The 26,551-nt window shown below is 39.8% G+C and overlaps 1 protein-coding gene across 4 annotated transcripts in view; it reads left to right on the forward strand.

Annotated features, from left to right (window-relative positions):
- Window positions 1-25,614, forward strand: part of SSH2 (slingshot protein phosphatase 2) — a 343,919-nt gene extending 318,305 nt beyond the window's left edge. For all 4 annotated transcript variants that reach the window (XM_089683046.1, XM_089683047.1, XM_089683049.1 and 1 more), the window contains 5 exons: window positions 1,091-1,137; window positions 4,431-4,577; window positions 12,780-12,980; window positions 17,242-18,058; window positions 19,648-25,614. In XM_089683046.1, coding sequence (XP_089539172.1) covers window positions 1,091-1,137; window positions 4,431-4,577; window positions 12,780-12,980; window positions 17,242-18,058; window positions 19,648-21,681 — 3,246 coding nt within the window. In that variant the 3' untranslated portion in view covers window positions 21,682-25,614. The remainder of the gene's footprint in view (window positions 1-1,090; window positions 1,138-4,430; window positions 4,578-12,779; window positions 12,981-17,241; window positions 18,059-19,647) is intronic.
- The last annotated feature ends 937 nt before the right edge of the window (window positions 25,615-26,551 follow it).

Raw genomic sequence — 26,551 nt, forward strand, 5'->3', positions numbered from 1 at the left:
ATGAAGAGTTTACGTCAGTTGTTGTGTAATGTGTTGGTTTGTTAAGTGTTCTCCCCCTGATGCCTGTGCCCAAACCTGATGTACAGCCATAAGGGTCAGTGAAAGTCCAGCATGTGTTGTAGATTATGCTATCAGACCTTCTTGGAAACCCCCAACTTGTCCTCCTTACTCTAAAACATGCCAGGGCGATACAACACAGTTCTTGGAGAACAGTCGCTTTTTCAGGATCAGTTAATCCTTCGTCATAGAAATGTGGTGTGATCGGTGAGCCTGTCACTCTTTTGGATAGGAGGAGCGCAGGACTGTGTGTTTGGTACTCTCCAGGATGCAGCTGTGAGCCACCCTCATCCCTAAATACACATCCTGGTGCTTTCACCCAGTCCTTTGTGTTCATACTTTGCAGATGGCCTTTCTCACCTTTCCTATGAGATCCGAAGACGTGAACTCTCAAAGTTGGGGATGTACCTGGTTTGACAGGTTGCTTCCCTCCCCCGCCCTGGGAAGGGCCATTCAGATGGGTCCAGTTTCAGCATGGAGAATGAAGTCATCTGTTTGCTCTTATGCTAAGGTTCTGTGTATTGCTTTAGCCTTACCAGGTCTTTTGTCAAACAGATTACATCTGCAGAGCTTGTAACCCTTTCAGTATGGAATACAGATATTTTCACACTCTTACATATGCTGCGATATGCGTTTTGGCATGTGATATGCATACACACATAAAAATGCTGAAACGAAGGGGAAAAAAAAAATATCTATGGCCAGCTTTAGTATAGCAAGGCAAAATTTAATTGCTGTGGGTCATTAACTGTTCCTATTTCAGACACTTTGATAAATGAAGACAGCTGCGTTTTGTGAAATTGTTCACTAGTCATCTGTAATGCATGTAAACCGAAGTGTTGACTGCCCAGCTCTGAAGTGCCGTGACATGGGTAGATTTCTTTAAAAAGTGCAGCTTTCCTGAGTTCTGTGTCCCTTCTTGGAAGTGAACCTCCTTGTTGATTAGATAATTGAAGTGAGATCATAAGCAATTTTAGAGTTTTTCTGTAGGCAAAGACTTTGAGTTTTACAAAATGTGTATTTATTTTTGCAGGGCTCAGAATGGAATGCTTCTAATTTGGAAGATTTACAGAATAGAGGGTAAGCAAACAGAAGACCAATTAAAAAGGCCTCATCTTATGAGAGTTCATGAAGACTTCTGAAAATGCCCAGCTATAGTTATAAAATCAAACAAGCTATATTTCTTTGTGCGTTATAAGAAACAAAAGTTGTTTTTTTTAGGAAGCCAGTACACGTAGTACTTTTGTTAAGCACAGCGGGTTACAATGCAAACCACCATATGGCCACACCGCTGCAGTGAATATACCTGTATGGAAATGTCACTCTTGTCATTTCAATAAAGTTCTATTAAAAAACAATGTGGCTGTAGGCAGTCTTTCAGATAACAGGACCAGTCCCTGGACCTCTCTAAAGACTACATTGCAATCCAAGCAAACCGCTAAATCAGTCAATGAAATACATACGTGAGCTGTTATAACTTTGTATCTTTGTTCATCCATCCTGAAAGTCTCTCAGCCCTGCCTGATTGAATGGCCAGGTTGGTGAACTCCTTTTCTTCACAATACAGATCGGTCTGTTCCCCTTTCTGGGGTTTTGATGGCAGAGAAGCAGCAACAGAATGATGAACTTGCCTCTCAGCTCATTGTACTGTTTCTTGTACACATAATTCTTTTGAACACATGAGCTATAGCACATCTGAGTGGCTCCTGGTGGCCCCCCAATCAATCTGAGTTTTACTATACAGAAATTTGCTGGAAGTTTTTTCAGTCACATTCATGCTTTTTGTGGTAGAGAAAAATGTGTGTGTGTGTGTGTGTGTATATATATATATATATATATATATATAGAGAGAGAGAGAGAGATCCTCCCACACTCCAAAGACATGCTGTTAGATCAATTGGCTCTTGTCTAATTTGGTCCTAATATGTGTATGAATGAATGTGAGTTAGGGAACTTAGATTGTAAGCTCCTTGAGGGTTTAGCAACTGATGTGAATGTACAATATATATACATACATACACACACACATGCACAGGTGTACCTCGGTTTACGAATATAATGCATTCTGCGGGACTTTTCGTTTTGCGAAAAATTTGTAAACTGAAATGCGATTTCCTATAGGAATGCATTGAAAACCAACTAATCTGTTCAGGAGGTCAGAAAAAAGTAAAAAAAAGTCTTTTATCGGTTCAAAACTCTTTATAAAGTGCACTTCAAAGGCATAAATACTGTACAGGGACATGAGTAAAAAAAAAAAAATTGTAAATGCATTGAAAACCAATTAATCCATTCTTGAGGTCAGAAAAAAGTAAAAAAAAAAAAAAAGCCTCATCTGTTCAAAACTCTTTATAAAGTGGCATAGTATTGTACAGGGACAAAAAATTTGTAAATGCATTAAAAACCAATGAATCTGTTCGTATTGCAAAAAAAATTTGTAAGCCGAGGATTTTCATTCGTAAACCGAAAATTACATTAACTGAGGCGTTCGTAAAAAGAGATACGCCTGTAAATGTGTGTGTATGTATGTGTATGTATAATATATATATATATAATCATAGCTATGAACTTTGTCTGGTCCTGGACCTGCTGCAGCCTGTGACTGGACTGTGAAGGAGCAGCAGCACACTGATGAAGTTGTCTCTGTGCTCTCCTCTCCTATTACATGTAACCTGTAGAGCCTCTGATTTTGTCTTCCCTGTGCTGGGTAGTACAGGGGACTTGTATTATGACAGATTCAGGCAATTGTACTGCTGTGTTCTATGACTAAATGTTTTTGTATCTCCCTGGAGCTCGGCTTTCATGCCACTACTGGTGTTGAGCTTTCATATTCAGCATGTTTTCTCTTCTCTCATATAAATCCTCCAGAACATAGTTTGTTTTCATTATTGCTCTCTGCATAATGATGGAATCTGCTGTTTTGTCAAGCCGCAGACTGGTTTGGCTACATAGTCATTTTTGTTTACATCGGCTTTGTGCCACATACTGGAGGATAAAATTGCTCAAAACCTCAGTTTCCTGAATTCTAGCCCCAACTTTTAAGAATTTTGTTGTCACATTCCCATTTGGCAGATCAGATTCATTTTTTAATACATATGGTAAGGTGGAGAACACTGCCTGTTCACCAGATGTCTTAGGGTCAGTAACCTTTCACATTTTCCTTTTGCTGCTGTCATAGCAAGATTTGTAAGGTCTGTGGCCAGCACTTTGTCTTCGTTTTATACATGGTTTGCCCTCTGAAAAGTGACCTTTTGTGGATCACTTTTGAGTGACAGGTGGTGAGGAGGCCTGTTTTAACCCCTAAAAGCCTGCACTGCTAGGCCACAACTGTGCGCATAGCATACTATTGTGGCATGGCTCCATTCACTTGAACATGTAGCATGGATAGAGGGGATAGTTTCTACCGGGCAGCACAGTGGATAAATGGTTAGCACTTATGCCTGGTAGTACTAGGGTCGATGGTTCAAATCCCAACCATGGCACTGCCTCGAGTTTGCATGTTCTCCCTGTGCCTGCGTGGGTTTCCTCCGGGTACTCCGCTTTCCTCCCACACTCCAAAGACATGCTGGTAGGTGAATTGGCTCCTGTCTAAATTGGCCCTAGTATGTGTATGTATGAATGGGAGTTATGGACCTTAGCTTGTATACCCCTTGAGGGTGTGTCTCCGCCCCCCCCAAATTCTACTGCCTTTCAAAACTTTAGGGGTGGCAGTTGGGGGTGCAGTAAAATCATGGCTCATTTGGCTGTTCTTATTGCCCCCGAACCACAAGTGTAAACTAGACTCCAAATATTGTTTTTAAAGTGGTTGTAAACCTCTGACATGAAATATGTACAAAGCATATCCCTCTATAGTGTGTACTCAATCCAGAGAACGAAGTGTCATTTCTGTCTGCTGCCTTCTTCATTTACTATCAGCATGCGTCACTTCTGATGAGTTTTACTGACACCAAGGGAAAAAAGGTGGCGGGGAGGGATCTCTAGCACTCAGCTTATGATTGACAGGCTCAGCTCTGGTGCTGTGTGATGGGGGTTGTTTCCCTTCCCTCCAATCAGAGCTCTCCTCACTGATGTAACTTCAGCTTCCTGCCCCCTACTTTTCAGTGCTGCAAGATTCTGTGTAAATCCTGCTCTTTGAATGGATGTAGGAGAAAGATATCTGTAGATAAAAAGGTACAACTTATGTAGGAGGATTTGTTTCATCTCTGTATCACCTGAGACTAGTCACTTCACTGGGTGCATGTAAGGGTCACAACCACTTTAAAGTTTTCATTAAAATGTGCCGTCTTGAATTCTCATTACCTTGTTTAAAATGTAGGTGTATAAATGGTCACTTTAATGTGTCAAATTTATTTATCATATTTCTCTCTCTTGAACAGGGTCAGATACATCTTGAATGTTACACGTGAAATTGATAACTTTTTCCCCGGAGTGTTTGAATATCACAATATCAGAGTATATGACGAGGAAGGCACTGATTTACTGGCCTATTGGAACGATACATACAAATTCATCTCTAAGGCAAAGTTAGTACCTGTAATGATAACATCTGCTGTTTGGTATTGTAATGTGTGTGCTGATGTCTCGTCTAATACCACAAGAAACTGAGCCATGCAGTCTGTTAGGCCCATGCTACAGTGGCCACAAAATTGCAGCCTGTGAAAGCTCCAAGCAATTTGTGGCTCAGTTTTTGAGCCATGTCTGCAGCTAATGCTAGCCATTCACTGCTTGAATTTTGTTCCAGCATCACCCAGGTCAACAAAAGTTGATTTAGAAATTCGACAGCCATGTGAAAAATGATCGACCGAACATTGATTGCACCCTATAGGATTCAGTCGGTGTTCGGGAAGTCAGGCAGCCATAGGTGCTGTGGCTGAGCCAATACAATAGCGAGCAAATGAGATTTCCTTATGGCTGAACAAGAGAAAATCTAGTCATGTACGGTTCCATTAACCATTTGCCCTCCAGAGGATTTACCCTCCCCCCACTCCAAAGCAGGCCATTTTTTACGTTATGGCGCTGCGTTACTTTGACAATTGCGCGGTCATGCAACACTGTACATAAATGAAATTTGTGTCCTTTTTTTCCCCACAAATTGAGCTTTCTTTTGGAGGCATTTGATCCTCTGCTTTTTTTTTTTTAGTTTTTGCACTATAAACAAAAAAAAGACCGGCAATTTTGGGGAAAAAAAATATATTTTTGACTTTTTGCTATAAAACTTATCAAGTAAAAAAATTTTTAAAAAATCACATTTCTTCAGAAATTTAGGCCAAAATGTGTTCTGCTACATGTCTGCTAAAAAAAAAAATCCGAATACATGTAAATGAGTTTGGTTTATGTGAACGTTATAGCGTCTACGAATTGCAGTATATACAGTCAGGTCCATAAATATTGGGACATGGACACAATTCTAACATTTTTGGCTCTATACATCACCACAATGGATTTGAAATGAAACGAACAAGATGTGCTTTAACTGAAGACTGTCAGCTTTAATTTGAGGGTATTTACATCCAAATCAGGTGAACGGTGTAGGAATTACAACAGTTTGCATATGTGCCTCCCACTTTTTAAGGGACCAAAAGTAATGGGACAGAATAATAATCATAAATCAAACTTTCACTTTTTAATACTTGGTTGCAAATCCTTTGCAGTCAATTACAGCCTGAAGTCTGGAACGCATAGACATCACCAGACCCTGGGTTTCATCCCTGGTGATGCTCTGCCAGGCCTCTACTGCAACTGTCTTCAGTTCCTGCTTGTTCTTGGGGTATTTTCCCTTCAGTTTTGTCTTCAGCAAGTGAAATGCATGCTCAATCGGATTCAGGTCAGGTGATTGACTTAAGATAAGAAAAATGAATAATAGCGCCTATGGTCAAAATTATATAACTTACTAATAGTGTACCAGCTGCAAAAAATCACCATATATAAAAAGTGTACCAATAAATAAATAATTTGCGCTAGTAAATGTGTATAAATATATAAATATATATAAAGAAATCATCAAATCATAAGTCCAGAAAAAAATATATATATGCCAATACCACAAAAAAATATATAAAAAAACTTTTAAGTGCAAAAAACTTTTGTGCAAAAAAAGTGTCTAAATATGAAAAATTTCACCAAAAAACCTTGATAATATAATGGCAGATCATCCATAAATATATCTTCAGAAACGGAAACTCTGCAACACACCGATCCTCATCGATCGAAATAACAGGATGAAAAACTTTGTAGTTAATCGAAAATCCACTTCTCCAATAGATAAAGGACCACCTTCAAACGTATCCATGGGGGGAAATGCCAAGCACTCGAGAGAAACAGACTTCATGGTGCAATATTATAAAAACCAATTCCTTTATTAGGTACTCATTGCACTTACTCAAGAGGTGTCCCAGCCGACACCAGCATCAACAGCATAACAGCAATCACATAAACGAGCCTGGCTACGCAGCACATGCGCAGTAGCTGGCAGCCAAAAACGTAATGACGTCACATCAATCAAGCTCCGCCCTACGCGTTTCGTCATCTACGTCCTCACGGAGCGGATAGATGTGAGACGTCTCAACCTCCTTAAATATTCACTCACAGGAAACGAACAGCTGACATCAATGGGGAATCAAGCAAAGCAAGCCGCCCCACAGATGACAGGAGTCCACAAAGGATATACAATGTATCCAATATATTTGCCATCACAAGCAAAAAAAACTTTAAAACAAGAGAACAAAAATAGAATAAAAAGAAATTTAAATAAAACACTAATGATAAATAAATTAAATAAATAAATACATTAACGGCCAGCACCCTCTAAGACTGTGTTTCAAAAAGGGAACTTAAAGGGCCAGTAACACTTTAAACACAAATAAAGGGGAACTCTAGTAATAATACAAAAATAATGCAAAAATTGTACAAAAAGCATACAATCTCCCATATATCATCTTTAAACAGTTGCCTATATAAAAATATACTTAAAATAACATAAAAATTAAAAATTTGTGAGAAAACAATTCAAATCTATATCGACATTTAACCCAAATGGTTGCAAGGAATTTAGTTCATAAATCCAAAACGTCTCTTTTTTGGAAATCTCATTAACCAAATCCGAGCCCCTCCAATGGGGTTTTACCATCTCGATCCCATAAAAGGTAAGTAAGCTCGGATCACAATTATGTACCAATTTAAAATGTTTGGATACACTATGTTTATCAAATCCTTTTACTATGTTTCTTATATGTTCGCCTATTCTTGTTTTTAAACATCTCCCAGTTCTCCCAATATATCTCAAATGACATGGACATTCTAAAACATAAATCACATGTGTAGAATTGCATGTAATCAGGGATTTAATATCATATTCTTTTTTGGAAAATGAGGAGCAGAATGACTTTCTTTTTTTATTATTACCAACTTTTACAGTCCTACAAACTTTACACTTCCTACAAGGAAAAAAACCATTTAAATTTGGAAACAGATCGAACTTTTTTGGGGGTTCGATGACATTGCGAGCCAGTTTCATCCTAAGAGACTTATTTTTCTTATAAATGAATTTAGGAGTTTTAGATAAGAATTTATTTAGTATATCATCTTTTAACAAAATGGGCCAATATTTTTTAAAAATTCGTTCAATATTTTTGTATTGCATATTATAGTTAGTAATAAAGGGTACATTATTTTCAAATCCCAAATGAGCCTTTCTATTTCCAAGAAACGTCTCCCTATCTTTAATGCTAATCGAATTTCTCTCTTTAATCAAAAAGGTCTTATCATACCCTTTCTCTATAAATCTTTCAATTAACACCTCAGATTGATCGAAAAAATCTTTGTTAGCGCTACAATTTCTTTTTAATCTGGTAAACTGACTTTTTGGAGTGCTATATAACCAATTTGGATGATGTCCACTAGAAATAGGTATATAGCTGTTTTTGTCCACTTCCTTCAAGTAAGTTTTGGTACAAATTTGGCCATTATCTTTATATAGGACCAGATCCAAAAAATTAATTTGCTCAAAATCACTCATAACAGTGAATCTCAATCCATAGCGGTTCATATTAATATATTCCATAAAGGAATCTAGCTTTTCTCTGGATCCATCCCATACCATTATAATGTCATCAATATACCTCTTGTATAGCGCCATCTCTGGCCATTTATTGAAAATACTTTCTTCCTCCCATTTATCCATTACCAGATTTGCCACACTGGGAGCATACTTAGCTCCCATGGCAACACCCTTACATTGCTGAAAAAAAGTGTTGTTGTACCAAAAGAAATTGTTATTCATCGCAAATTCAAGTAATTCAACAACAAATTTCCTCTGCAATCTTTTCAGGAGTGATTTATGTTTAAGGGCCCATTTTACCGCATTAATTCCATCATTTTGATCGATGTTAGTATATAAAGATTCTACATCTATAGTAACCAACATACAATTATCAACATTATGTAATTCTTTAAGGATGTTAATAAGATGTCCACCATCTCTCAGAAAAGCCCTATTTGTCATAACAATGTTTTTCAGAAAAGTATCAACATATTCACCAACTCTTGCAAATAAAGAATTTATCCCACTCACAATGGGTCTCCCCGGTGGGTTCTCCTTATTTTTGTGTATTTTTGGTAAATAGTATATAGTAGGTATTTTCGGATGTTTAATCAATAAATATTTTGCTTCTTTTTCAGTTAATACCCCCAACTCTTTTCCTTTGTTGATAATACACTTAAGTAGTAATTTAAGTTTCTTAGTGGGATTTTTTTTTGCAAAATTTTATATGTATCTTCAGATTGTAATAATCTCTCCATTTCTTTTTCATAGTCATTCTTATTTAAAACAACAATACTTCCCCCTTTATCAGCACTTCTAATTACTATATTCTTTCTCTTTTCAAGATCCTCAATACCCAATTTTATATCTGGTGGAATACAGTATGAATTTTTAACATTAATACTCTTAATCTCATTTTCTACCATATTTTTAAATACCTCCAGAAAAGCATTACCAGAAATCTTAGGGTTAAAAGTAGAAGCATTTATTAAACCACTATTTTGAAAACCATGAGAAGATGTAGGATTGTTTCCTTGAGATTTATTCAATTCAAAAAATTTTTTAATTAAGTTTTCTCACAAATTTTTGCAAATCAATAAAAACATCGAATTTATTTAAATTCGTCCTAGGTATATATTTCAAACCAAGGTCCAAAACTTTAATTTCTCTTTCAGAAAAAATAACATCACTCAAGTTATAGATTCCTGCCCCTATTATTCTCTTTTTCTCTTTTTGTCTCCTTCCTCCTCTTTTGCCTCTGTATTTCTTGTTCCCTCTTCTCTGCCATAATTCCCTTGTTCTCTCCAATCTTTCTCCTGTGGTCTGTAACCCCTTGGTGCCATATTCCACCCCCGATGATGGTATGAAAAACCCCCCCTCGATGGAAAAAAATTTTGGTTTTGATAACCTCCTCCTCCTCTGCTGGCCCGTTAATGTATTTATTTATTTAATTTATTTATCATTAGTGTTTTATTTAAATTTCTTTTTATTCTATTTTTGTTCTCTTGTTTTAAAGTTTTTTTTGCTTGTGATGGCAAATATATTGGATACATTGTATATCCTTTGTGGACTCCTGTCATCTGTGGGGCGGCTTGCTTTGCTTGATTCCCCATTGATGTCAGCTGTTCGTTTCCTGTGAGTGAATATTTAAGGAGGTTGAGACGTCTCACATCTATCCGCTCCGTGAGGACGTCGATGACGAAACGCGTAGGGCGGAGCTTGATTGATGTGACGTCATTACGTTTTTGGCTGCCAGCTACTGCGCATGTGCTGAGTAGCCAGGCTCGTTTATGTGATTGCTGTTATGCTGTTGATGCTGGTGTCGGATGGGACACCTCTTGAGTAAGTGCAATGAGTACCTAATAAAGGAATTGGTTTTTATAATATTGCACCATGAAGTCTTTCTGTTTCTCTCGAGTGCTTGGCATTTCCCCCCATGGATACGTTTGAAGGTGGTCCTTTATCTATTGGAGAAGTGGATTTTCGATTAACTACAAAGTTTTTCATCCTGTTATTTCGATCGATGAGGATCGGTGTGTTGCAGAGTTTCCGTTTCTGAAGATATATTTATGGATGATCTGCCATTATATTATCAAGGTTTTTTGGTGAAATTTTTCATATTTAGACACTTTTTTTGCACAAAAGTTTTTTGCACTTAAAAGTTTTTTTATATATTTTTTTGTGGTATTGGCATATATATATTTTTTTCTGGACTTATGATCAGGTGATTGACTTGGCCATTGCATAACATTCCACTTCTTTCCTTTAAAAAACTCTTTGGTTGCTTTTGCAGTATGCTTTGGGTCATTGTCCATCTGCACTGTGAAGCGGCGTCCAATGAGTTGTGAAGCAATTGGCTGAATATGAGCAGATAATATTGCCCGAAACACTTCAGAATTCATCCTGCTGCTTTTGTCAGCAGTCACATCATCAATAAATACAGGAGAACCAGTTCCATTGGCAGCCATACATGCCCACGCCATGACACTACCACCACCATGCTTCACTGATGAGGTGGTATGCTTAGGATCATGAGCAGTTCCTTTCCTTCACAAAAATACTCCTCTCTTCCCATCACTCTGGTACAAGTTGATCTCGGTCTCATCTGTCCATAGGATGTTGTTCCAGAACTGTGAAGGCTTTCTTAGATGTCGTTTGTCAAACTCTAATCTGGCCTTCCTGTTTTTGAGGCTCACCAATGGTTTCCATCTTGTGGTGAACCCTCTGTATTCACTCTGGTGAAGTCTTCTCTTGATTGGTGACTTTGACACACATACACCTACCTCCTGGAGAGTGTTCTTGATCTGGCCAACTGTAGTGAAGGGTGTTTTCTTCACCAGGGAAAGAATTCTTCGCTCATCCACCACAGTTGTTTTCCGTGGTCTTCCGGGTCTTTTGGTGTTGCTGAGCTCCCCGGTGCGTTCCTTCTTTTTAAGAATGTTCCAAACAGTTGTTTTGGCCACGCCTAATGTTTTTGCTATCTCTCTGATGGGTTTGTTTTGTTTTTTCAGCCTAATGATGGCTTGCTTCACTGATAGTGACAGCTCTTTGGATCTCATCTTGAGAGTTGACAGCAACAGATTCCAAATGCAAACAGCACACTTGAAATGAACTCTGGACCTTTTATCTGCTCATTGTAATTGGGATAATGAGGGAATAACACACACCTGGCCATGGAACAGCTGAGAAGCCAATTGTCCCATTACTTTTGGTCCCTTAAAAAGTGGGAGGCACATATGCAAACTGTTGTAATTCCTACACCGTTCATCTGATTTGGATGTAAATACCCTCAAATTAAAGCGGACAGTCTGCAGTTAAAGCACATCTTGTTTGTTTCATTTCAAATCCATTGTGGTGGTGTATAGAGCCAAAAATGTTAGAATTGTGTCGATGTCCCAATATTTATGGACCTGACTGTATACTGGAATTTTTATTTTTTTGTTAAACTAGTAATGGTGGCGATCTGTGACTTCTAGCAGGACTGTGGTGGGCATTCTGACACTGGGTGGGAACTGACTAACTGCCACTGACATCCCAATGACACTAATACAGTGATCACTGCTAATAAAAAGCACTGACACTACTAATGACACTGGGCAGGAAGGGGTTAACACTTGGGGCGATCAAAGGGTTAACTGTGTTGTTTTACATTGTGCTGTGTGTGTTTTACTAGGGAGACATGCTGCTTTGTATTTCTCTGATGTGCAAAGAAATACAAAGCAGCATGTTTTTGTTGGCAGGTGAGAGACCTGTGTTGTTTATACACAGGTCTCTCCCCTGTCATCTTTTCCCGACGATCACCGGTTACCAGCGGGGAATCTCCAGCCGGGACCTGGTGATTGACATTCGTAGCCGCCGGTGGCGGTGTGAGTTGGGCAGCTCACGTTCCCTACCCATAAATTCAAATCATGTGTGTGTGTGGGGGTGTATATGTGTATGTGTGTGTGTGTGTGTGTGTATGTATGTATGTGTGGGGGTGATTTTGTGCCGCCCTGTAGCAGTACTTCTACTATGGGGTGGCAGGCAAGTGGTTAAAGCTGAATGTCTGTACAGTACTGTAAGTACCGAACACTCTTCAACAGTGCTGCGACTATTGCTGGTCATACATAGTTGATTCACGTTCCTTTTCTTTATTCTGCCCTTTCCCTAGTTTTTGAACTCTCGAGAAATGTATTTATTTATTTATTTTGCATCTGACCTTTTGGATATTTTCTCAGAATGGGGTTCTATGTCCTGCTGTCATGAAATGGGAGGAACAGCACTCATCTCAGTGTTGACACAACAGTGACAGGTGTATTATCACAATTTCAAAACGCCACAACACGTGTCTTTGTGTGTGTTTTGCTTTCATGGAACACCAGCAGGCTGGCAGTATTTCTGCCCTGAGGAGCTGAGCAAGCTGCTGTATGTGGAGGTAGAACGCCCTCTAGTGTCTGCTAAGTATAAACGTGGCCTTGGTTTTTAAACCAGAAGACACAACTGTTTCAGATAACTGATGGCAACCAGATTCAAGCTTGTTCTGGATTGTGACTCTTCAAGAATTGGTTGCTAATAGTTGACTGACATATGTCTTCCCTCAGAGGTTTGTGTGTGGCCAAATCGGTAATCTGTGTTTTGTTTTGGACTCTTTGCATTCACATTGTATAACATATTTTATTAATAATTGAGTTTTCTGCTTCCCCTGTAGGAAACATGGAGCTAAATGTCTAGTGCACTGTAAAATGGGAGTGAGCCGCTCCGCTTCCACTGTGATTGCTTATGCTATGAAGGAATACGGCTGGAATTTGGACAGAGCCTTTGATTATGTGAAGGAGAGACGCACAGTAACCAAACCTAACCCTAGTTTCATGAAGCAGCTTGAGGAATATCAAGGCATTCTGTTAGCAAGGTGGGTCCTTTTCTAGGACATGTTCATACAAGTGTACAACCTATATTTCTGCAAACCAATGCTGTAATTTCCCCAAGCTTAAAGAGGTTCTAAAGTCAAACTGTTTTTTTTTGTTTGTTTTGTTTTTGACCTTATTTCCTTCTCTGTATTAACGTAAAAATGCCCCACTAACTACCCCCAATCCCTAAACACCTGACTCCTGTCAATGATCCAGCATACACCGCTTGTTAAGAAGGCACCCCGGAGAAATGGACAGCGCTGGCTGGAGACTTCAAAAGAGGAGGTTAGGGACTGCTTTGTGCATTATTATTGCACAGAGCAGGTAAAGCAGAGCTCCTCCAAAAAGGGGGAGTTCCACTTTATGGAGTGGTCCCATGCTCCTTGTTCAGGGCTGGCTCCTTTGGGGAGCAGGTACCCAAAATTGACAGGTACCCACTTCCGCTGCAATCGCCTAGGTGATCAGAAGCGGAAGTTGTCCACCTCCCCGTCATCTTCTGGGACACGTAATGGGTCCCAGAAGACTATGGGACCATTCACAAAGCACAGCGCTACTCACGCATGTGCCCACACTTAGGATGCCGTTGCAGGAAACGCAGGGAGGCTGGTGAAATGGGGGGGGGTGCTACTGTGAAATCAAAGGACATGTAAGTGTCCGTGTTTTAAAAGTCAGCAGCTGCAGTTTTTGTAGCTGCTGACTTTTATTTATTTTTTTTTTTATTTTCACTGCAACTCCGCTTTAAGCTTAACCTCCCTTTTTTTAATTGAAAAAATGTATCCTTTAATATCACTTTAATAATTAACATCTGTATTCATTTAAGGGGTTCTAAATCCAGTAAAATTGATAGGTCTATGGTCATTACTTTGGTTCTCAGAGTGACTAACAACTGTGCAAAAGGAGACCGATACGGTCTTGAAGGCAACAAGTTTTAAAGCACTGTTTCTCTAAAATATAGTTACTTAACATAAAAAGAGGTATTCAACTTCATGATTGTGTAAAAGTATGCACAGTGCAGAAAATGGCTAGCAATCATTTGGGGTTAAAGGGCACTTGCCCGTTGGCCTTCATAGGTAATTTCTCCAGGGAAAAAAAAACAGACAAAAAAGTAAGGAAAGGCGGATAAGATGAGAGAAACCATTGTGTAGTATTTGTGTTCAGATTAAATGAAAGGATTGGCTGAAAAGGGAGATGTAGTGCTCTTTTCATCTTTAGAGATTGAAGAAGACTGAAAAGTGTCTCCACCCTAAGTGAAAGCTTGTGGAGAATATGGGATTGGTATACTAAAGACAACACCATTCACTTTGTAAGTGAAGGTGAACTCTGCAAAGGAATTTCCCCAGAGCTTACTAAAATTATGGTGAAGCTTCATTTTGCAAAGAATACCCAATCACGTGCAAAGAAAATTTAATTAGAAAAAAACAGGATTTTTGCTTGCACATGATTGAATAATGGATGTAAGCAGAGCTTAAAGTGATTCTAAAGGTTGTAATTAAAAAAACAAAAAACAAACATGTTGTACTTACAGTACCTGCTCTGTGTAATGGTTTTACACAGAGCAGCTCCAATCCCCTTCTTGGGTCTCCAGCCAGCGGACTTGGCTTCCCCGCAAACCCCCCCCCCCCCCTGAGTGCACCCAATAGCCAGCCTCTTACTATGGGGTCACTTGAGCAGGTTTGCTCCCAAGCTGCACTCCTGTGAATGGACATTGTCCACACACACTCACACTCTGCAGCTAGGCCCTGCCCCCACTCTATCCTTATTGGCTCACTGGCTGTGATTGACAGCATCAGGAGCCAATGGCTCCCTCAGCTGTGTAAGTCAATGAAGAGGGAGAGAGACCTGGGAGAGCCGCGGCTTTCATGCACATTGCTGGATCGAGATGGGGCTCAGGTAAGTATTAGTGGGGCTGAGGGGGGAACTGCATGAGAATGGTTTCTTACATTAATGCATAGAATGCAATAAGGTAAAAAACCTTCTGTCATTAAAACCACTTTATTCTCACTCGCTAACCTCTGGGGAAAATTCCTTTACAGAGTGCAACTGCATTTTCAAAGTGAATAGTCTATTTGCCTTTAGTAAGTCAACCCCAATGCCTCCACACAGACCTTTATCTGTATTATTTGCTTTCCTCCATGCAAAGGAAAGGACCATGACCTTTAAGGGTGTTTTAGTGCTGATGTGATATTGGAAATGGCAGAAAGTGTGATGCAATAATGCCCATAAAAAACATTACACATGGAAGAACAGTCCTGCCAGTGAATTGAATGCATATATGTTTTGGTTTGCTCAGAGTAGTGCTAAAGCTTTTCTGAAGAATTAGCCAGCTGTCCCAGTGAAGTTCATTGTAACAAATGATGTAATAGTATAGCCAGCCAATTAAACATCCATTATTCGTTTCCAAAAATAATAAAAATGTTATTCAAAAAGTACTGAGAAGATACTAAATATTTATCTACATCCTGAATGAAATCTGCTATCTGTATCACATAATATAGCTGTGCTTGTTTACTTGTGTTCTTCAGCCGCTCTGTACTCAAATGATGCCTCATCACGTGATCTTGTTCTAAGTCGAGGTGGTTTAAGAAGCATGAGGGTTCGATCTTGTTACGTGATTAAGGCTAACATGAGTATCCAAAGAACATGTCTTATCAGTCCTTGCCTCCTTCCCCCTTCATTGGGTTCACCAGCATTGTGCAACCCATAATCCAGTGGCCACCTGCTTCTCTTTATTTCTGTGGCTGAGTCCCAGGGTAGTCCTGCAGCTGCTTGGTTGTGATTTATGTGTTTACCCATGACCCACGTGTCTTTTCTGCAATTTCTATGTAACCAGAAATCTTTTTTTTGCATTTTTTGAGTAGATTTGTAAATTTAGTGATATTAAAGTCAATAAGAAAAAAAAAACACAAACATGTCATACTTACCTGCTCTGTGTAATGGTTTTGCACAGAGCAGCCTGAACCTCCTTTTAGGTCCTCCGCCAGCGCTCCTGGCCCCTGGAATGTTTTTGCAGCTCCTTTTCTCCTACCAGGAGAAAGGGGTTTAGAAGAGCCCCAGTGTGCATGAAGCCTATTGCACGGGCCCAAGCCCTCCCTCTCATCTATGAAGAGGGTGTTAACCTAGGCGAGACACGGTGGTGCATGCACATAGAAGATAGGCAAAACATTTCTCTTGACAATTGTAGATATCTGCACATCTGTTGGTTGCCTGATTGTTTAAACAGACCAAACCTCCACTGAAAAACTTTGATTGCTCAGGGACAACATGGGAAAAAAAGTGATCGTTTTACTTGCAGCCAGGGTCGGACTGACCATTTGGAAACTTGGGCACTGCCCGAGGGCCCGGGATCAGTAGGGGGCCCCATGAGATGCCCCTGGTACCTTTTTCATAGGTGTTTGGGCAAGGACACAGGGGACCCATGATCCCCTATTGCCCGGGGGCCCCATGAGTTGTCAGTCCGCCCTGCTTGTAGCAGCTGTTAAAACTTTCAGCCATCAAAATCCAGTGCATGTTGGAAAGTAAAAAATACATCTTCCGTAAACTGCATGGTCTTTGTTAAATCAGTTTGCATATAGCCTTAATGCTGTCATATTATAAATTCCCAATAGGCTTGTAGTTTTGTCAGTGGAAAAAGTGTGCCAGCTTTGTGATCTTGTGTGGATAAGGTTCACTGTGTACCCACGCTTTCTTAGAAAAGGTCATCTTTAATGTGACAAAAAAAAAAAACAGGTGTGTCGGAGCAGTGGGGATATATTCATATGATGGTGTCCACATTTCATATTGCCTTGTCATGTGCACTAGGCAGCTGTGTGTACCAAATCCTGTTCCAGACACTCCAGTGTGTTTTCGTCATTTAAATATAGTAATATTTGTAGCACAACACCTTTATGTAGTATCATTTTCATCAGATGCCAATGTCAGCCTGATTTAGTTTACAATTAAAAAGTACAATGTAAAAAAAAAAAAAAGAATCAGCATTCATCTAAAATGCACATCATCTCGAAAGTATCAGTCACCACAAAATTATGATTTAACTTAGAACCCTTTACTGGGATGGTCATGAAATCTCCTTACATTGTGTGTCCAGATATTGTCTGTATTTAGGACTGAGCACTAGAAGAATACCAGTCATCAGTTCCCAAAGTTATCCACAGAACTTACAGCTTCTGTAAAAAAAAAAAAAAATGTTTTCTACTTGATGTAAGCAGAAAAATGATTATAGATGTTGTGGCTCTTATAATTATAAGATTTATTTCTACCTTGCAGCAAACAGAGGCACAACAAGCTATGGCGCTCTCACTCAGATAGTGACCTCTCAGATCATCATGAACCTATTGGCAAGACAGGAATGGACATGAGTAAAAAGGACATTACGTCGTCAGCAGAGCAGCTCTCAGACATACATCATTCCTTTACACTGGGACCTCAGACGGAGAACTGTAACCCAAATTTCCCCAACAGCAACTCCTTGTCCAACGCAACACAATCACATTTTGAGTTTACATCTTGTGACCTTCACACTGGACAAATAGAGGACATTTTGAACCTTAACACCATGAATGGTTGTCCGGCACGATGCTGCTCGGATGAGTCTCCTGTATTCCTGGACAATTGTAGACCAGATAGATTGTCTGGAGAGATATCTCCACATTCTGAATCTTTCACTGATAGAAGTACTGAGCTGCAGGATTTTATGCTGGAAGATATGGAAAAAGATGCACTGAAGAATGATTTGAACTGCCACCTCCTGCCTCTGAGGGAGCTTGGATCACAACCAGATGAACCCCCAGAATCCCCTGACCAACCTTCTTTTACATCTCAGTCAGAAGACATGAGTGCTGATAGGATTGACTTCTTAAGTGCACTGGAAAAGTTTGTTGAATTATCTCAGGAGAATCGGCCACGCACATGTTCCACCACCCGGGCAGAGGAGCAACTCGGCAATGTTAGGAATGGGGTCATAAAAGGATCTTGGCCTGAAAATGTAATCTCTGAAAGCCCAGTGGATAAGCTACGAGTGAGCCCTGATATCAGCACACCACATGTTTCTGAAGATTCATCTACAGATGAGGAGCAGCCAAAGGTATGCACAATTATAGGTGTTTCTTGATTCTTCTTAGATGTCATTAGTTTCCCCCACCTTGATTTACCACTCATTCCTCCGTGTATTCATACGTGGTGGGCAGCAACACACAGCCCCTGCAGACTAGTTACGGTTCCACTTTACTGATCAAAAGTTTATTTTTGTTTTTTTGTGTAAAAAATTTGTCTGTGATTCAGAGACACCAAGGATTTATTGGAGTGCCATTTTAATTAAAAACAAATTTAGGGTGCCTTATGGTTCTGCTGACCTTTGTTGAAGAAAGGTTGACTTTAGTTGTACTGTCAGTTTGCTTTAGCAAAGTTGTCATCACTTTTAGATGAAACAAGAAATGCAAACATATCACAGACCTAAAATGTGTGAGTATCTACAGTAGGCTAGTATAAAAAAAAAAAGAGATTGGAGTACCCTCGGGTGCTTGGTCACTCCCAAGATATTATACACTAGTGCCAATTCTTGGTTTAGCCAGTCAAAAAGAAAAGAAGTACAAATGGACTTTAAGGACACAAAAACTACGTACACATATTGATGAGATCACTAATACTTTATTTTGACATTGTCACAAAAAACATCGTTTGGTTAAAAGATCATTGTACAATGTCCCAAATGCCACCATATTGTAAAGAGCAAAACCAGTGATAAAGCGTACTGTAACCACCAGGAAGATCCTATGGGGCGGGTGAGGGACATTCAGCCGCTGGAGAATTGGCCCAACGTGTTTCGCGACGACAATCGCTTCTTCAGGGGCTAGTAGTATTTTCTAAAAGAAATGCGTATATACACAGAAACACATGTAAATATGGAAAAGGTCATACGGTGATATACTAAGACTTACACAAAATGTTATTATGCACCAGGCAGCGGTAAACCCTCCAGTCGCAGAAGGCAGGCCTCTTCTACATTTCCACGGGGCAAAGAGCCATCCAAGGGGCCAGGTAGGGGGGCGCAATAGTGACCAACAAATCGGAGCCATGAGAAACCTCAGACAGCTAACAAGGAAAGAGAAATAGAAATAAAAAAAGGGAAGAAAATGTTGAGGGGCCCATGCAAAGATATGTAAACTACAAATGCCCTCCTCCTTTGAACCACACCAGTGGTAAAAATACTAGTTAGCTGTATGTTAACTTAACAAGATGTTATGGGAAAACCAGCATTCCTTGCAAAAGAGAAACCTTATCCCAGGGCTTTGGCAGGATAAAGGGGAGGGCTGGCTTTCAAAAGGGAGGAAGGAAAAGGTGCCACACTAGGATAAGCTTGCAGAGTAATGGAACTACCTAAAAGTTTTTTAAAAAGTACGCTTTATCACTGGTTTTGCTCCTTACAATATGGTGGGCTTTGGGACATTGTCTACAGGGACATTGTACAATGATCTTGTAACTGAACAATGTTTTTTGTGACACACTGTTAAAATAAAGTATTAGTGATCAATAAGTGTACTTAGTTTCTGTGACCTTAAAGTCCATTTGTACTTCCTCTTATCTACAGTATTCTAGACTTCTGTTTGCAAGAAATAAGTGTGGCAACAAAGGTGTGCTAATCTTTGTTTTGTTTCTGTATATGTTTTCTCTCAGGAGATCTCCGAGCAAAAAGACCATCTCTCCAAATCTCACTCGGAAAATGGAATATCTGTGAAAGAGATTGTCACAGAGATCGAGTCCTTCAACCAGGGAGCAGGCCAGTGCCAACAAAAATCAGACAATCTGTCTAGCCAAGTACAAGCACCAAAGAGAAACACAATCCATGATTTGTCACTTGAACCTGTTTGGGAGCCAGAAAATAACAGCAAGCATCCGGTGTGTGAGAGTGGAATAACATTGATACATGATAAATCTAAAGATCAGAAGTGTCAAGAGGGCAAACAAAGTTCTGAGGAGGATTGTGAAAACTCAAATGAGACAAGTGACCAACAGGATCTTTCTGACCAGGCTCCTAAGTGGTGTGCAGGCTCTGTCCGAAGAGCCACAATGGAATTTGAGGAACGTCTAAGGCAAGAGCATGAACAGCAGCACACCATTGCCGTGCCAGTACGAAAGAATTCTAAGAATGATGCAGCGGTTTCTGATGCTTCCCCAAAGTGTAGGTTTGAAGACTCTTCACTTGATATTGCAGATCATGAAAGGGATAAAAGGGTCAAAATAAAAATTACAGGGTTTGAGGCTGCGGAATCTCCCAGATCTGAGCCATCTACAGATTTACAATCATCTCTGCAATTTGAGCCTCCTTCTGAACAAGTAAAGCAGGACACCAACCATTCAGGGCTTGCAGTTAAACATAATGTAACAGGGAAAGAGCACCAGCCTGCTACTACAACTGATATCCTGGAGAGAACCAATGAGTTAGTACATCTTCCAAAAAGGATAGAGTTAGATCATAGCAGCAAGTCCTATGATAGTAATGATAACAACATTTCTCCCCAGGATTCTGTAATATATGCTGAGGATGTAGCTGTGGACTCAAAAACGTGTCATCAACTGCCCTTAGAACCACCCTTAAGAAATGTCTGTGCAAGCACATCAGACAGTTCTTTTGCACATATAGAAAACCTGCCTTTGCCCAGTTCACCGAAATCGGGGCCTGAAAACATTTCCTTTCCTGTAGATAGCCCAAAGGAAGAGTTTAGTGTAATAGACTTGAAAGATCCTTCTGTGACTAGTCCTGGAGTACATTCAGATTTCCCCAGTTCTAGTTACTTGTGTCACCCATGCTCCATTGTTTTAGAAGGTGTCACTGAAGAGTGCACCAGTACAGATGAGGATTTTAGGAACCTTTCAAACTGCACAGACAAATACAGCAGTGACCTCTTCATGGGTGTGAGTGAGTTGATGCAAAGGGAAGCAGACAGTGCCTTGTCACAGTTGAGCCATGAAGATCTTAACCTAATCAATAAACTTACTGAGAATATACGGGAACTACATGAAGTATTGGACATCTCTGCTTTATCTTTTGGCCTTCCCCATAGCTCTAGTAGCGACAGCATCAAAGACTTTGGTAGCAATCCTGGTGTTGTCAAGCAAAGAGCAAAAGAAATTGAGGCACGGATTCGGCAAGCTGGTCTCACCACTCCGTCCCAAATGAAACGCTCTGCATCTCTGGCCAAACTGGGCTGCTTAGAACTTTCTAAAGATGATTTGTCTGAGAGGGAATCTGTCTCATCTGACAATAACCAAACTTACCCTGATCTGCTTCAGAGCTCCCTCCGGATTGTGCCAGGAAATTATGAATCTGATTTGGATTCAAAATCTGAAGACCCACCAGGAAAGCTTTGTATCCTTTCTGTACAAGCTTCCACAGGAGTGGAACCCACCCAACATTTTGTTGAACAGATAAAGACTGCAGAGTGTATTGTAAAAAGCAAACCAGTGGAAAAGCCTCTTGTGCAGTATGCCAAAGAGTTTGGTACAACTCAACAGGGTTTACTTCTAAGTTCAGAATCTGAATTGACAGTTTCCCAGGAGCACCTTCACCAATTGGTGGAGCTAGAACCCACAGTCCCACTGGTAACTATAACACCCAGGCATGAGCATGGTAGAACTCATCCTTTGAGAAGGCTAAAAAAGACCAACGAGAAGAAGAGGACAACCAATCCACTATATAACACCATGTAATCCTGGAACTTTTTAGTGTTTGTTTTGATCTTCTAAAGGGGCAGGTGTAATATGTGAGGAACGTGCACTTTATTGGTTAATTTTATATATTTTGACATATTGTTTTATGTTTTACTGTTCCTGATGCATGTATGGTATGGGCTTCCCTTACTCCTCCTTCCCTTTGTAAGTAATTCCTGACTGCACATGTTAGTCAGTGTACATATATAAATATATATAATTTTTTTTTTTTTAATTAACTCTTGAGAACCTCAGATGTTTGTTTTAAGAGCTTAATAGCAGGTAACTGTTCCAAGTTAGTCTTCAGGCTGTACTGCCTGATTGACCGTGTCTACCAATGCTGTAGGAACAAGGCGCACTTTCAGATGCAACGTTGTTTCGGCTTTCTTCAGCACTTCAGATCAGTGTTCTGTCTGAGGATTGGTGGCTTCTTTATGTCCTCAGCAAATGTGAAAGATATTTGATGAGCTGAGGTTGATTATTGGTCTGCTGGTTTTGCAGTGTTCTGAAGTTGCCGTCTTCAGTTGCTTTTTATGCTTTTCCCAAATCTTAAGTTATTGTAGAATTAACTTTTTTTTTTTTCTTTCCCTGCATTCTATACCAAATGCCTTTTTGGGGTCAACAGTTTTGCCATGCATCAGAAGATGCCATGGCAGGTCTAGAGTTCATAGTGCCACTTAGCTGTTGACTTTCCACTCTTAATATAAACCTTACTGAACAAGACGAAGCCTATTTTTATGGCAGGTCCAGATAATGACATTTCAGGTGTTTTGCTGCAGTGCGGACAGCTCTGTGTAACTGAACAGCCACGGTATCTATACTTCTTCAACCCCTGGCAGTATATCTCTCTCTGCAGAATTTGTATTCTGTTTGTGAGGATGAGGCTGCCACAGCCTGACTGAACACAGTCTACTCTTTTAATAGCAAGTCTTCATAAAAAATATAGTTTTTTTAGAGTGGTTCATCCTATTTCAATGGTTAGCCCACCCAAAAAACTGGTGGGTTGAATAGTCACCAAACCCCTAAGGGTGTTTAGTGATTATTTTCGTGCTTTAGTTCTTAAGTGACAACCCCTCATGGTTATTGGAATTGGGACATAAGTTAAATCTTTCTGAGAGAGCTAGATCCTTTGTCGTGGCTCCGTGAGGGAGGCAGAGTTTGGGAATTTTGGTACAGAGAGCTCACCCCTGGGTTCCTCACTGAAGTCTGTCCAGAGTTTGCAGCATCTATCTTGGCGGCATGACCTTTTAGGCACTGAAGGCTTTGACTTGTTAGGATACCATGTGACCAGGCAAACATCTGATTTGTATTGGAATGTGCTCTTATTTGTTGGTCTACAATACGGGAATTAACCCTTCGTTACTTGAAATAGTGCTGTGGACCTTCAGAGTTTATGGCCATATTTGTTTTGCCTTTTTACCTTTTGTTTTTAATTTGATAAACCCTTCTATTGACCCACTTTCCCTCAACTTACACCTTCACTCACCATAAATCTAGTGATTCTTAGTGCTGCCTATCTGTCTGTATGATAATGACCTGTAAATGTTACGTAGTGAGTGTGTTTGATATTCAGTGCAAAGCTATAAAATATTTGGCCTTCCTAGAACTGTTATGTCAATGTTTGCTTGTATTGAAATATATACAGTATATATGTTTGAGTGTGTGTATCAGTATACGAGTTTATACATTAGCACACTTATACATATATATAATGTTTATTATGTTATATATTGAACTTTTACTGACTGGGGTTTTATTTGGCAATATTTTGCTGCAACTGGAATACTCAACTTAGTGATGTTTTAATGATCATTTCCTTTTTTAGCAGTTGTTTTAATTTGCTGCTCTGCATTGCAGAACATGGTTCCTTTAAAGGCAACTAAACTTAAAACGGAAACATGCAAATACACACACCCCTTCGAAAACAGAATACAAGGATTCCAAAAGACATAAAGAAAGTGTCTTTATTCTGTGAATGCTTCGTTTTAAATCCGAAAAGGTTAGGTCTAGGATAGGTTATGTGTTGGTCCTGATGACAGTTGCTGAGTTCATGAACACGAAAGAAAAATTCTACTTTTGGGGCTATTGTTCTGTTACCTCAGTCTTGTGTTTTTCCAAAACCACTTAACTATAAAATTCTTGTCATTAAGCAAAAATATTTTCCTGCCATTAGTGCTTCTGAACATTAAAGACGATCTGTACTTGACTGTTCACATTGTTTGACTTTCCTGCTGACAAAATGTGTAATTGAAGAGTGGAATGTTTTACCACCTTTACAGAAAATGGTTCGCTAGGTTCTCTCCACTGCTGGTTTAAGTGCAAGCCTAGGTCTTTGGCCATCTTATCTTTGTTGAAGAGGTAAGTCAGGTAATACTGGCCTGCTTCTTCAGCAGAAATCGCATGACCAAATGCTCAAGGTTTTGATTATGTGAGCAGCACTGTAAGAAGAGCCTAGAACACAATGCTTTCTGCCATATAAGTTGTAGTATGTGTTCAACCGGTGCTTTTCCCATTCAGAGTACTCTCATCACAAGTTCATAGCCTTGTGTGAACTGCAACTCTTAGCTTACACATGGCTTCTGCTTCTCTCCTGGCAGCTGAACTCTGTGAAGGAGACCTTGTCACTTTAACCGCTCTGATAAACATCCTTCTAATGCTCCCGTGCTGCTCTTTTCTCAACTCAGCCTGTCCAAAATACTCACGTGACCATACTCAAGCCTAGCAACCAACCTCTAAACTCAAGCACTGTCACATAACGAAGTGAGTGAGCCCCATGAACCTGCTGTAGTTAGTATCAATGGAGTTGAGGGTTGGGTCCTTTTCCTAGATACTGTCTCATTGACTGAAATAGGAAAAGTGACCGTGTCTCTTCAAAGTGAACCTGTTGCTTATTTAAATGTCTTGTGTGCATATGATAGGTTACATATAAAAGAGCTAGAAGAGAAATTTTCCTGTAGTTTGCATCAACAAGCAAATAAATCTGTGAATACTTGAAATTAAGAATATTGGCAAAGTCTGTAGGATCTGTTTTTAATATTTACCATAGAAAATGAGCTCAAAGTTTTTTGAGGTACCATTTAACTGCTTTTCTTTGAATCCCTGTAAGCTGTTTTCAGGTTTTATATACTGGATAAGTAAGAACACCAGTTTCTAAATGTGCATATGTTGTATGCGTCTTCATTTTAGAGCCACTTGCATTTCAGGTTTAGTTCCTGTAGAACATCTTCTGGAACCCATCAGCAGGTCTCTGAGACATACTCCTATTCCGTCCCTGCTCCTCCATGAAGTCAAGTCTCACTGCGAACTGAAGGCTAAGGCATAGTGTGCAGCACTTACACCAGACTCTTCAGCTATCATTCAGTTATACTTCAGTAGCATGCAACGTAGTCTGGGAGTTGTAGTTCAGCAAAAGTCAAGAGATCCATAGCTAGTGTCTCCCCTTTACATAATTAATTTGTTGCTGCAAAATGTGCCTGCCAAGTTGTGTGAAGTTCCATCAGGATTGTCAAATCAGTTGTACTTATTTACATGTTCTTATTAATGTGTTTATGTTGAAGCTGTGGTTAACCTTTCCAAATGGGTAGATAGAATATAAGCAGCAGACTTGAATAAATGAAAATGAATGGAGACAGTCTTGACACACAGGCTTACATATGATCTCATTGGCTGTCTCATCTGTGACCAGATCTCCAGTTGAGCAACTTGTAAGTATAACCCGTCATGGCCTCTGCAGAGACTGGAGCGCCCATACAGAGACTCTTAACAGCAGCTCACTCTTCAACAAGTTTTATTTTGTAAAATGTAAAACAATGTTTTTTTTAAGGGCATTTTTGTACAAAACGCTGTTCTTTGGTCTTTTACAAAAAATACTGTGGTTGAGGAAATTTATTGTTTACATTGTGAATATTAAACCTGAATAAACAAAAATACTAATTGTCTGGTTTTTCTGTTTTGTTAACCACTTGCCCTGCAGAGGATTTACCCCCATCCTGACCAGGCCATTCTTTGCGATGCTGCGTTACTTTAACTGACAATTGCGCGGTCATGCAACGCTGCACCCAAATGAAATTTAAGTCCTTTTTTTTCCCCACAAATAGAGCTTTCTTTCGGTGGTATTTGATCGCCTATGCATTTTTAATTTTTTTGCGCTATAAACAAAAAAAGACCAACAATTTTGAGAAAAAAACAATATTTGTGACATTTTGCTGTTAAACATGTCCAGTAAAAAAATTTTAGGACAATTTAGACAAGAGCCAATTAACCTACCAGCTTGTCTTTGGAGTGTGGGAGGAAACCGGAGTATCCGGAGGAAACCCACGCGAACACAGTGAGAACATGCAAAGTCCATGCAGGAGGCGCCATGGTTGGGAATCAAACCCATGGCCCAATTACTGCAAGTCAGAAGTGCTAACCACTAAGCCACTGTTCCGCCCATATTTATTTCAGGTACTTCTATAGCGCTGTCAATTTACGCAGCGCTTTACACATATATATTATACATTCACATCAGTCCCTAACCCTCAAGGGGTGTATAATCTAAGCTCCCTAACTCACATTCATACATACACATACTAGGGCCAATTTAGACAGGAGCAAATTAACCTACCAGCATGTCTTTGGTGTGGGAGGAAACCGGAGTACCCGGAGGAAACCCACGCAGGCACGGGGAGAACATGCAAACTCCAGGCAGGTGGTGCTGTGGCTGGGATTCGAACGAACAACCCTGGTACTGCCAGGTGGAAGTGCTGACCGTTTAACCACTGTGCTGCCCATGTATGTGTGTGTATATATACAGTTGTGTTGAAAATAATAGCAGTCAGACATCACTAACCTGATCAATCACTGTTTTTGGTAGAAATTATATTTCTAC

The sequence above is a fragment of the Staurois parvus genome, unplaced genomic scaffold (assembly GCF_062004578.1).
Source record: "Staurois parvus isolate SC_StPar_1 unplaced genomic scaffold, SC_StPar_1.0 ptg000299l, whole genome shotgun sequence".
Taxonomy (NCBI): domain Eukaryota; kingdom Metazoa; phylum Chordata; class Amphibia; order Anura; family Ranidae; genus Staurois; species Staurois parvus.